At 44.7% G+C, this 13,212-nt stretch overlaps 1 protein-coding gene across 1 annotated transcript in view; it reads right to left on the bottom strand.

Moving 5' to 3' along the window:
• Positions 1–7,552: 7,552 nt before the first annotated feature.
• LOC128691987 (uncharacterized) overlaps positions 7,553–13,212 on the bottom strand; it is a 357,504-nt gene continuing 351,844 nt past the window's right edge. Inside the window, exon 6 of the mRNA XM_070085226.1 lies at positions 7,553–13,212. This exon is cut by the window's right edge and continues 40 nt beyond it. Within this exon, the coding sequence (XP_069941327.1) occupies positions 13,194–13,212 (19 nt within the window). The 3' untranslated portion in view covers positions 7,553–13,193.

The raw sequence follows: 13,212 nt of genomic DNA, 5'->3' as shown, positions 1-13,212 counted from the left end.
TGGAAAATATTTCAATCTACCGAAGCTATAGTGCATAATAGGTGTTTAATGTGTCGATATGGGTCAAAAGTGTATTTGAAAATGGAATAGAACCAACAGGGAAGCTCTGCGCCTACGCTGATGGGCAGGGAAGAGGTAGAGGGGGGCATCAGGGAGCGGGAGTGTTTGGAATGGAGTTAAGAGGCTGTGAAAACATGGGACCAGGAAATTGGCGTTCATGGCAGCATAAGGATTAATATAGGCCTCACTTCATAATAGGAAGTGTCGTAACTGTTCCTGGTGAAGAGTGAGGGTACGTGATTTACGGGACCGCTGTAATAAGTGGTAAAATTAGTGAATAAGGGTAAGACCGGTGGTGACTGGTGCGACGCTATGGAGTGTCTCCAGGGGAAATACCCGTGATTTAATCATCACTCATCGGTCTCAGATCTTAATGGAGTGACCTCTAATGTGCATAATAATTATGAGACATTAAATCGTCTTGTGAATTGTAATGTAATCAGTGATAATAACACTAAGTTAAGAGAATGCGTGAAGTGAAATAAGTCGCCTTGCTCCGAGTGAGTGTGCATGTGTAGCCCTCGTGGTTCCTGTCCCGAGGATAGTGAGGTTTTATGGAGTCACGACTTCTAAACCGGGACAAACCAATGGATACCTCGTCCTGCTGGAATAAGAACCATGTCGGTGTAGCAGAACATCGAAATGAGATGGTGAATAGAGGAAATAAGGAGCATCAATCACCCACAGTTAAGTAACCCTTCTAGTTATAACAAATTGATACTGGCCAGTTAGGTGTGTTGTAATTGGATAGGTTGTGGGTGATCCAGCTACATCAAGTGACCACCAGAGAATATCTGGTAAGTGGTGGCATTATATACAAGTGTTTTTTCCTTGATGGATATATACATGTGCAACCTACCCCCCTCCTTCATTCAGTTAAACTAATATAATCTATACAGTCCTCAATTAATTAGTAGTGCCGTACTTGCGGGTGCTACCCGTCATACTGGTCTCGGATAGATATGGGTAAGCTTGTGAGGTCAAAGGAACCACCTGCAGTGACCAGGGGTGGCTAAGTTTTCTCACATGTCTACACAGGGTGACTACGGTAAACAATATGGTTGTTGTCTCCCAATTAGATTACTTGTATGCATGTAATGTTGAGGTACATACAGGTAACCCCTATAAAATTTTCCATAAATACTACACATGCACATTACAGAGGATGAACACTGTAACAGGCCTTCTCTAATCCAACCTCCAATAGAAATATTTGTCTAACCTATTTTTATGCTACCCAAGGCAGGAGCACTAGAGATGTGAAGACGATGTAATCAGTCCATTAACTCAAATCTCCAACTTTACGGGTGATGGACTGATTACATCGTCTTTACATCTCTACTGCTCCTGCCTTCTTTTGTACTCGGCTGAAGAAGCCTCTGTGTAGGCGAAACGTTTCGGAATAAAGTTTCCTAACTGTTGCCCCTGTGTCTTACCCACTACCACTAGTATTTATTACACCTCACTCTAAGCCAGTGGTCAGTCGTCACTTGAGGTCACAGGCCCTGAGCTGCTTTGGGGATTAGGGTGGACAGTTACAAAGCCATGGCTTGCTTTTGCAGTGTTTTAAAATATGAGGTTGGAGTGTTGAAGGAAGAAGTCTTGCTTCTCCAGGAGGAAATTAGGAGGCTGAAGGTTCACCTCAGTGGGTTTGGGATTGAGTGTGAAGTGGCTGGAATGGTGGAGGGGAATGAGGCTACCAGCAGCGAGGTGCAGTCTGTCACTCGCTGCGAGGAGGCTGTAGGTGGGGAGGTAGTAACGGCTACCAGCAGTAAGGTGCAGTCTAGCACCTGCTAGAAGTGACATGTGGTTCCCAGTAACTGGAAGAGCATCAAAATAAGGAAATCGCTTCTCTGTTCTTCAGGATGAGTGTACTTCAGTGACCAGTGAAGGTAAAGGTACTACTTTCCCTGCAAATAGAGGTAAGTGAATCCTTGTGTTGGTGACTAACAGGTAAGATATATGGACCGTGCTTTCTGATGTTATTCTGACTCCAAGTGACTTCGAACAGGAGGTAAATGACATGCCCATACGCTCTGCCCCAGGGCCAGACTCATGGAACTCCGTCTTCATCAAGAACTTCAAGAAGCCCCTATCACGTGCTTTTAACATCCTATGGAGAGGGAACATGGACACTGGGGTCGTTCCACAGTTACTAAAAACAACAGACATAGCCCCACTCCACAAAGGGGACAGTAAAGCAATAGCAAAGAACTACAGACCGATAGAGCTAACGTCCCATATCATAAAAATCTTTGAAAGGGTCCTAAGAAGCAAGATCGCCACACATCTAGATACCCATCAGTTACACAACCCAGGGCAACAAGGGTTTAGAGCAGGTCGCTCCTGTCTGTCCCAACTACTGGATCACTACGAAAAGGTCTTAGATGCACTAGAAGACAAAAAGAATGCAGATGTAATATACATAGACTTTGCAAAAGCCTTCGACAAGTGTGACCATGTCGTAATAGCGGTGAAAAGCTCTGTTCTGCAAGGCACAATACTCGCTCCCATCTTGTTTCTCATCCTCATATCTGACATAGACAAGGATGTCAGCCAAAGCACCGTGTCTTCCTTTGCAGATGACACCCGAATCTGCATGACAGTGTCTTCCATTGCAGACACTGCCAGGCTCCAGGCGGACATCAACCAAATCTTTCAATGGGCTGCAGAAAACAATATGAAGTTCAACGATGAGAAATTTCAATTACTCCGATATGGTAAACATGAGGAAATTAAAACTTCATCAGAGTATAAAACATATTCCAGCCACACAATAGAGCGAAAAACTAACGTCAAAGACCTGGGAGTGATCAAGTCGGAGGATCTCACCTTCAAGGACCATATTGAAACCTACACAATGCGTTTCTTTTCACTTTTTTCCTTATAGTTAGATAGAAAGAAAATAAAATTGTCATATTCTATACGTCTTACAAGAATCCTTTTTCAACAAATTTGGTAAGATGGACAGTGTTCTAGTTGACATCAGACGAAAGATAAAGAGCGAGATAATCATCGGATAGAATGAAATGAAATGCTTTTTTTTTTTTTTAGGAAAAAAAAATTCATAAAAACAAAACCGTAATACATATCACAAGTCCCCTCTCCTGGATTATAGAACAATCGTTCCTCAATAACGTGTGAAAAAATCATGATGCTCCTATAAAAACTCTTCGCCAAAAAAAAAGGAAAATAAAATCAATAACTTATTCCTGAGTTATTCACGTATATAGTTTGCATGAAACTCTAGGGTGGCCGCGCGCCAACTGTCACCGACCATCGTAACTCCACTCTCATCTGAGGTACTGGTGTGTGCAGTGATCACTAGTAACTCACAAGATGCCAACAAGTGTATTTAGATAAAAACAATCACGAAAATCGTAATTTCTGGAGTTAAAAAAAAACCGAATTGGCATCCTGTCGTCTTGACCTCAGCAACAACAAAAAAAAAAAAATCGAAAAAGATACTTATAAATGTGCTAGAAACAAGCTGATTACATCAAAATGATGCCAGAATTATGCACTATTTTTGGGTAAGAATTTTTTTTTTTTTTTTAAATTTTCGATTTTTTTTTCAAAGATAGTCTCTCAGAACGTTCCTCCTCACTTAACATGTCAAAGATACTCATAACCCAGCTGGAGCCTGGCAGTAGCGACATCCAAGAGTCTGCTTATTTTGCTGGAAGCACCATAGACACGTGGCTCCTCCTGCATGATAGAATGATGATAGACGGACTGACTGGTGTCAATCTCCGAGTCTTAAGTCAATAAAATTCAGTTGAAATTCTTTTCGTATTATTCTTCTCAAACTGCTAACTGACAATCCAAGATTGTAATCTACTCCCTCTCTGAAAGCATACTTATCCAGTTCATTAGTTTTATCATACATCTGAAGACCAATGTGAGATGGAATCCACAGCATGTGCACTCTGACTCCACTGTCCACAATCCTACCATACCTGTGTCTGGCTTCTGACACAAACATGCCACAATTTATACTTAATGAGTTGAGAGCATTTATGGATGACAGATAATCAGTTACAATTAAAGTGTCAACCTTAGATACATGAGTGCATTTGAGTGCAAGGAGTATGGTAAACAGCTCTGTCTGAAGGGTAGAGGCCTAGTTATTGATGCGTGCTCCAATTTCTTTATGAGAGCCATCACTCTGTAAGACAACAGCAGCACTACCAGCTGCACCAGTGGATTGGTGAACAGAACCATAAACGTAAATAATTTGTGTAAGAGTGTGCTGTGTGACTAAGTTATCAGTACAGCTTAAGGCATCATGTTTGGCTTCAAGGCAAAGCTTTGGTTGTGATTTAAGAAGAATTTTGGGGGGAAATGGAGGAATGGTAGTTTGGAATGGAGCGGGGAAGTGCCGCTGGTTCATGCCGAGGTAGGTTCCAGTTTTTTCGATCCGTCTGGAGGGGTGTCCACCAGTGCTGAGGAAAGTTAGGAGGGCTTCTGTGTGATGGTTTGAATGGGTTTACCTGAGCATATTGACCCCAATGAGGATATTTCTTTCAGTAACACGATCTCTGATGCTTGGAATATGAAGCTCTTTCCACATAGGATGATTCTCAGTCAGACACAAGAACAAGTAGTGGCGCAGCATAATCAACCAATGATCTAATATAAGCAAGATACATCATTTTCACAATTTTAACATCAGCACCATACAATGAATGAAAACCTGCCACAACTCTAAGTGCTCTCAGCCTTTCTTTGTATTGGCGACAAAGTCTCGTAACAACAGGTCCAAGTAGTGGAACCTCAAAGCCTAGATACCTGTATCTGGTTACATATTCTAGAAGAGACCCATCATGCAACTGGATCTGGAAAACTGTACCTCTCTGTCGAGGAGGACGCCTATTGAGTATCTTTGTTCTATCAGTAGAGATTATCAACCCCAGGTCCTGACACGAGGCGGCTCTAAGTAGTTCTAAATACTGCTCATAAGGTCATTGTTAAAGGTCTAAACAGAGGAAGACTCAAAGGAATTATACCAGTCAGTCACATGTGCGACAAAGTAATCATGTTGATCAGGGAGAACATTAAAACGTTTCCGTTTGAATATCCCACCAGGGAGGATAGTATTACCAATATCTAAAGAGGTTAGCCTTGGGAAATGATCTGATGATATATCTGTTACAATGGAAAACTCGCAGCTGGCAAAAGTAATGTTGAAGCCAACATACTGATCCAAGGCGCCCCTATAGATATGTATGGGTTAAATATTACCTACAATTTGCACATCATGACTATTTAAGAGTGACAACAGCTGTTTACCATTACGGTTACCAAATTGTGAGTTTCCAATGCTTTTGTGTCGTGCATTATAATTATTCGGGATTTTTCCGCGAACTGCCTTCTAACGTGCAGCTAATTTAGCTAAAAATGTTGACACAGATACTCCGAGATACCAACTCGGGTACGCCAGTGGCTCGTGCAAGAGAAAATCCAGAAGATTTTTGTTGTTATGTTTTCCTAATAGTACATGGCAATTCAACTTATTTGAAATAGAGGGAGAGCTTCACTTCCTTACTCGATACCTCAGAAATTGATGGACTACGTTGTTACTCCGCCAAATCTCCCATCAGAACGTCCGTGATTCATGCTTCAGTAGTAAAATTGGCCAGTAATACGACAAAAACGCAAACCCGGTCCGCTGGGGCTTGAAAGGATATTAGCAGTTATCCTCGGTGTTTGAGGAAGCTTCGCTATTAAATAGTTCCTTTACCCTAGTAAGATATGCCGGTCTCCTGGCTTCTCCTATCACACATTCGGTCTTCGTGACTTGTGAATAGTAACTGACTTAGCCAGTGTCTCAACTAATCTTAGTTCGAATTTTGAATCGCTGGCTATTATCTATACTACTGTATTTGACCAATTTCTAACTATCCTAGGGCCTATAACAATGTTATTATTTCCTAAGTTTGTTATCTACTCTATGTAACTACTTAAATCTGTCTTAAATATCACATATTATTTACAAGTGTTATGTTAAGGGCTCCTTATGCTTACACTATAAAACGTTTCGTGGAATATTTTGGTAGACCAAAATAATTTCCACAATAATCGCCAATAACAAGAGTAGGTTCAGACTGAGTACAAGCTGGGAGCTCCATGTAATTAAGTTTATCTGCAGGAGCATACAAGTTAAATATAAGAAGCAAGATCGCCACCCATCTAGACACTCACCAGTTACTCAACCGAGGGGAAACACGGGTTTAGAGCAAGCCGCTACTGCCTGTCCTAACTACTGCACCACTATGACAAGGTCCTGGATGCTCTAGAGGACAAACTAAATGCAGATGTAGTAAGTGCCACCATGGCGTAATAGCACACAAAATGCGTCATAAAGGAATAACAGGAAAAGTTGGTGGATGGATCTATAACCTCCTAACAAATAGAACAGATTAGATTTTGCCACCGAAGTGGCTAGTTTATTGTGCACCCCATATCCATCCTGTGGACTGTAGCGCGAGAGCATATGGATACACAAAAGGCCTAGGAACTAGGCCCCAAAGGGTTAACAGGAATACATATGGATTTATATCTACATATCTATAGTTCACTTATCTGTTACAAGCAAATTTAGGAAATTTGCTTAGTATATCTGGTATCTTATTTTCATTAATAAGATATCTTGACATGTCACATAGGTTATTATACTGTCTGTCTCTGTATTCCTCAATAAGTGGACAATTAAGCACATAGTGTTCAAGAGAGTGACCATATGCCTGATCACATAATTTACATTTAGTTTGATCATCATCTGTGTGTCTCCCAAACTGCCAGAAGTACTTGTAACCAAGCCTAAGCCTGGCCACATAGAACACAAAGAGTAATAGTAAACAAAGTCAGAGGCAGCTACAGAGAAAAGCTCTGTTCCACCAGGCACAGTACTCTCCCCCATCCAGTGCCTCATCCTCATATCTGACACTGACAGTGATTAAGCCGCAGCACCGTGCCTGCCTTTGCAGATGACACCCGAATTTGCATGGCACCCGAATTTGCACACGAAAATCACTCCTTACAAAAGCAAAAGACTCGGTAGGCGGTGCAACATCCTCCCAATGAAAAGTAGGGGCGCGACGAGTACACTAAGAAACAATATAATAAAAGTCAGGGGCACTCAACTGTTCAACTGTCTCTCAGCATACATAAGGGGGATTACCAATAGACTGATAGTTGTCTTCAAGAAGGCGCTGGACTGGCACCCAAAGTCAGTACCTGACCAGTTGGGCTGTGGTTCGTACGTCGGTTTGCGTGCGGCTAATAGAAACAGCCTGATTGATCAGGCCCTGATCAACTGTGGGGGTGTTGACCCCCGAAACCCTCTCCAGGTATACTCCAGACCATCGTAACAGTTTCTTCCAAATTAATAAAACCCATTCATTACTGAGACACATAATGAACACAGAGACTGCAACAAAGTTATGTTGCCTAAACAATGCACAGTAGGGAATGGAATCACAGACAACAATATTAGCGATTATTTTATTAAAGCTTGAAGATTTACATTGTAATACATAAATTATTCACCAATACATTTATCAAAATATGTTGTACTCCCCACAAGATATAAACATAAGAAAGGAGCACTGCCGCAGGCCTACTGGCCCAAGATAAGCACGTCCAACCTTATTTATCAAGTGGGTGGAAGTAAAATTATCATTACTTTTAGGAGTAAGAGTGAAATTCATAGGACACATATTTCACCTGGGAAATATTAGGCAATTATGTTTGATCCATCGAAGAGAACATGTCCAGTTCCTTGGATCAAAAGCCCCTCTTCAGCATCAATGAACCTCATTATAGAGGAATAAAGAATGAAACCATTTACACATTTCTTGAACATTTGTGAGACGTTCTCTAAATTCTTGGATTCATTCTTATTCAAGAACATAATGATGCTTTGCTGAAATAGTTCTGTTGACAAAGTTTACACCAGAGTTAACTTTTAAATCTGCTGAAAGTACAAACTTCTTTAAGACAGTGTTGAGCTCCAATTGTGGAAACTTATTCGGTCCTAAGTTTCACAGGGCAGATACGTCGTATGAAGATCCCAACATGTCACGACTGGAACGACTGAGTTGGGTGGCCCTTACACCCACCCAAAACACACACATAAACCCAGGTTGGAGAAGGTGGTTGGAAGATACATTTAATTGATAAATTTACCCTTTGAGGAAGAGGTAGGTAGTTTATACTGTTAGTGAACTAATATTAGGACTATTGAGGCAACTGTAGATAATAATAATGTAGACCTAAGACCTTAATGTAGGTAGTAATAGGCCAGTAATGTAGGCAAACACTAGGTTATATTAGCCAGGGAGAACTGGCAGCCCAAGTTTGAATGCTGGGGCACGGGGTCTTGAGACCGCAGTGCCTCCTTCTAAGATCAGACACCATCGGAATAACAAGTGCCGTGAACAGCAGGGCAGCGCCCCCACGTGTTTTCACATACTAGATCTGGGGAAATCTGGTGGAGGCACCTCGAAGTACCGTAGATGACCTCCTCTGTCAGGCCCATACAGTAAGACAAGATCTCCCTTTCTTTCTCAGTATTCTGGCCAGTTTCTGGGGGGAATTTGCGAGAGAGTTGAACTGTGGGTCTTTGTATAACTGGACGGCTAATGATCGGTACGTGCCGGCGTCTCCTCGTTAAGCTTAGAAGCTAGTGTCACTTCCTGCACAGTTGTACTAGGGGATACTCACCCCCTTGGAAACAGGAATTTCTGAGGTGCAGGCAGGTCACTAATACTGACTAAATATTGCAGGAATTAAGGCTCCCGGTTGCATGTGGTTCTGAGGGGAAGTCCAGAGGGGCTAAGCTTAGGGAGGTTGAAGACCGGGATGTATTCTCCAACACCAAGTAAGTTAGTCCTTCATTTGTGTATGCAGGCAAGATTTCTTGCAACATCAGTCATTTTTGGAAATCTGTCCTATAAGCCACTTGTGAGGCTGAAGTACCAGCCTCAGGGCTCGGTGTCAACAGAGCTTGTCAGGGTAGATAAGTCAAATGGAGGCAGTCCAGACAAATTTTCACACCAATATTTGTCAACAGACGACCTCCCTCGCCCAGACGACCTCCCTCGCCCAAACGACCTCCCTCGACCAGACGACTGCCCTCGACCAGACGACCTCCCTCGCCCAGACGACCTCCCTCGCCCAGACGACCTCTCTCGACCAGACGACCTCTGTCGCCCAGACGACCTTCCTCGACCAGACGACCTCCCTCGCCCAGACGACCTTCCTCGACCAGACGACCTCCCTCGCCCAGACGACCTCCCTCGACCAGACGACCTCCCTCGCCCAGACGACCTCCCTCGACCAGACAACCACCTTTGCCCAGACGACCTTCCTCGCCCAGACGACCTCAGTCGACCAGACGACCTCAGTCGACCAGACGGCCTCTCTCGACCAGACAACCTCCCTCGACCAGACGACCTTCCTCGCACAGACGACCTCCCTCGACCAGACGACCTCCCTCGACCAGACAACCACCTTCGCCCAGACGAACTTCCACGCCCAGACGACCTCCCTTGACCAGACGACTTCCCTCGACCAGACGACCTCCCACACCCAGACGACTTCCTCGCCCAGACAACCTCCCTCTCCCAGACGACCTCCTTCGCCCAGACAACCTCCCTCGTCCAGACGACCTCCCTCGATCAGACAACCTCCCTCAACCAGACGACCTCCCTCGTCCAGTCAACCTCCCTCGCCCAGACGACCTCCCTCGCCCAGACGACCTCCCTCGCCCAGACGACCTCCCTCGTCCAGACGACCTCTCTCGTCCAGACGACCTACCTTGCTCAGACGACCTCCCTCGCCCAGACGACCTCCCTCGCCCAGACGACCTCCCTCGCCCAGACGACCTCTCTCGCCCAGACGACCTCCCTCGCCCAGACGACCTCCCTCGTGTCATGTAAGGGGGTATTGGAACGTATCGATAATTAGGGGAATATGGGAGTAAGGGGTTATGAAGGCAGAGGATAGGCAGGCGAGGTGGTAGGAGAGATGATTAGCGGAGGTAGGTAATGTGAAGGTCACTGGTGACTACAACTTCACCTCTCATTACTCTACCCACCACTCCACACTACTCACCCTCTCACTGCTTTAACTAAACATAAATAAATGGAGAAAATAACGGGGACAGTGAATATTACTATTCTACTCAAACACAGTTTATTATTAAGTCTTTGTACAATAATATATTTGGGAACAGGAGAATATTATTGTGGTTTAGTCAAATGGGGTGGTACATATAAGCAGTGAGACAGGGAACACAATCAACTTGACGAGAATGAATATAACTTACAATATAGTACAGAGGACAGTTCACTACAGGAACTAAGCCACAGGTCCCAAGACCTACACAGCACGAGTACTGCTCCAAGCCAGTACTCTGCCCAATGTCTCCAACAATCTCTCCTCCCGAGACTCTCCAGCTCAGCTCTGCTCCCAGGCCAGAGCTCTGCCCGAATCTCCTCTGCTCAGCTGTTCCTTGGGCTTATATGGTGGTCCAAGCACCCTCTACAACCACGTGTACGACCTGACGCCTAGGTCTGACGCCGGTGACGAACAAAGGTGCTGAGACTTAAGCTGGAAGGGAGTGTCTCCAACAGACATTTGCCAAGGCAAGGTGACCATATAATTGGTTAAATTAGGTCTCCCCAGAGACCTCACAAGCCCAGTTGAACTACATCACATCCCCCTTTCTCCCCCAATTTAAAATATCTGAGAACTAGGACAATTTGTCCTAGTTATTAGACTATTTTAATCCTAACCCCTTAAATCTATTACAGTACAAAGACGAAATTATACATAATACAAAATTTTTCAATTACATACATTTCCCTCAACCTTCTCATCTCCCACAAGGCAGCATAATCAGTACACCTGGCAGTTGACCAGCATAATAGTTACTCTCTGGTGCAAAGCCTCCTTACCCGTCATTTCTCCTTAAACCTAAATATCGGGCTCCAGTGCCTTCCCTACTTCTACTAGAAATGCACTGGCCAATGCTAGTCACCCTCGCACGTTAACCATTGGGCCAAACCTCTCTAGGCTTCTTTGGCGTGGAAAACTGCTCCAACGGGTTGCATTCTTTCAAGTAACTGCAACTGGGCCACTTCACGACCACCAAGGTCGCATTTTCAGCACACTTCACATGCACACTACAACATCTGAAAATCGAGACAGGGCAGGCATCGCAGCTAAGACCCACTATTATCCTATACCACTACTAGGATTCACTGGCCTCATAAAACAAGGCAGCCATAATCACTGGACCGTATTCAAGGTCACCTTATTTCACACAGGTAACACTAACACTTCTGGCAAGTCAAAGTGGCTGGGGACATCTTACACTCTCAATTGTCTCTCATGGCTGGCAGGACATCCCCGCATACCGGTCATACAGGTCGACCAGCAAGGCAGGATACATCTCCATACCACCCTTGATAGCAGGCTGGTTCCAGCAGCTGGAGTCCATCTCCGTGGCTCGTGTCCTTCCACATCTCCGAGGATGGCAGCTCCATCATAGTAGACTCTCTTATCCTGGCACACCAGCCAGAATCCCTCATACACCACTGCAGCATCACCGCCATCTCCTCCTCTTGAGCTAGGCAGCATCGCAGCATCACAGCACGGCCACAGCATATCCATCATCACAGCACGGCCGTATCACAGCAGCACACAACCCGGCCACAGCATCGCAGCACGGCTACAGCATCTCAACATCACAGCACGGCCGCAGCATCTCAACATCACAGCACGGCCGCAGCATCTCAACATCACAGCACGGCAGCATCACAGCAGCACACAGCACGGCCACAGCATCACAGCATGGCTACAGCATCGCAGCATGGCCCCAGCATCTCAGTAAACTGCAGCATCATAAGCAGCCGACATCAGCAGCAGCAGGCTATGGTCAGATGCTCGAGGTGAGATGAGGTGGTGAGGTCACTTCAGGTGATTAACAGAGGTGCTTTCACCCATCCCTGGCAACTGCGGGTAACTGGCGGTCCACGGGTGATGGTCACAGAGGCCGGGTGATGCTGACAGACACCCACTACAATGGATGACAGACCAGGGCAGCAATACATCTACTGGGGCACATCAGCTGGGTGACTGGGCACATCAGGTGGATAGCAATCATAGGCAACTCTTCAATGGGTGACAGTTGTGGGTGAGTCTTCCAAGGCGGGCTGGGTGACTTCTCATTCCTCTGTAAATATTCAATTTCGGCCAGTAATTGCTTCCCCAAAAGTCTCACCTAAATACTGATATTCTCCACCATTTATCTCAAACCAACAACCAACTCCACCAAATATAATATTACACCCAAACAATTATTCATACCCACCGTCTAAAAAAAGGTCAGTTAAGGTCACCAGGATTACAATATCATACAGATATTTACACACAAGAAAAAAAAATGGTAGCATAACACAAGCATAACCGAGCAGTCAAAAATAAGGCACATGGGACTGGTTCCTACAATAAAAATAATAAGAACCACCACCGCTTAGACACCATGTCATGTAGGGGGGGAGGGTATTGGAACGTATCGATAATTAGGGGAATATGGGAGTAAGGGGTTATGAAGGCAGAGGATAGGCAGGCGAGGTGGTAGGATAGATGATTAGCGGAGGTAGGTAATGTGAAGGTCACTGGTGACTACAACTTCACCTCTCATTACTCTACCCACCACTCCACACTACTCACCCTCTCACTACTTTAACTAAACATAAATAAATGGAGAAAATAACGGGGACAGTGAATATTACTATTCTACTCAAACACAGTTTATTATTAAGTCTTTGTACAATAATATATTTGGGAACAGGAGAATATTATTGTGGTTTAGTCAAATGGGGTGGTACATATAAGCAGTGAGACAGGGAACACAATCAACTTGACGAGAATGAATATAACTTACAATATAGTACAGAGGACAGTTCACTACAGGAACTAAGCCACAGGTCCCAAGACCTACACAGCACGAGTACTGCTCCAAGCCAGTACTCTGCCCAATGTCTCCAACAATCTCTCCTCCCGAGACTCTCCAGCTCAGCTCTGCTCCCAGGCCAGAGCTCTGCCCGAATCTCCTCTGCTCAGCTGTTCCTTGGGCTT

Source organism: Cherax quadricarinatus, chromosome 15, assembly GCF_038502225.1.
Source record: "Cherax quadricarinatus isolate ZL_2023a chromosome 15, ASM3850222v1, whole genome shotgun sequence".
Lineage (NCBI taxonomy): Eukaryota > Metazoa > Arthropoda > Malacostraca > Decapoda > Parastacidae > Cherax > Cherax quadricarinatus.
The sequence above is the reverse complement of the archived record's forward strand: the minus strand, read 5'-3'. Positions and strand labels throughout refer to the sequence as shown.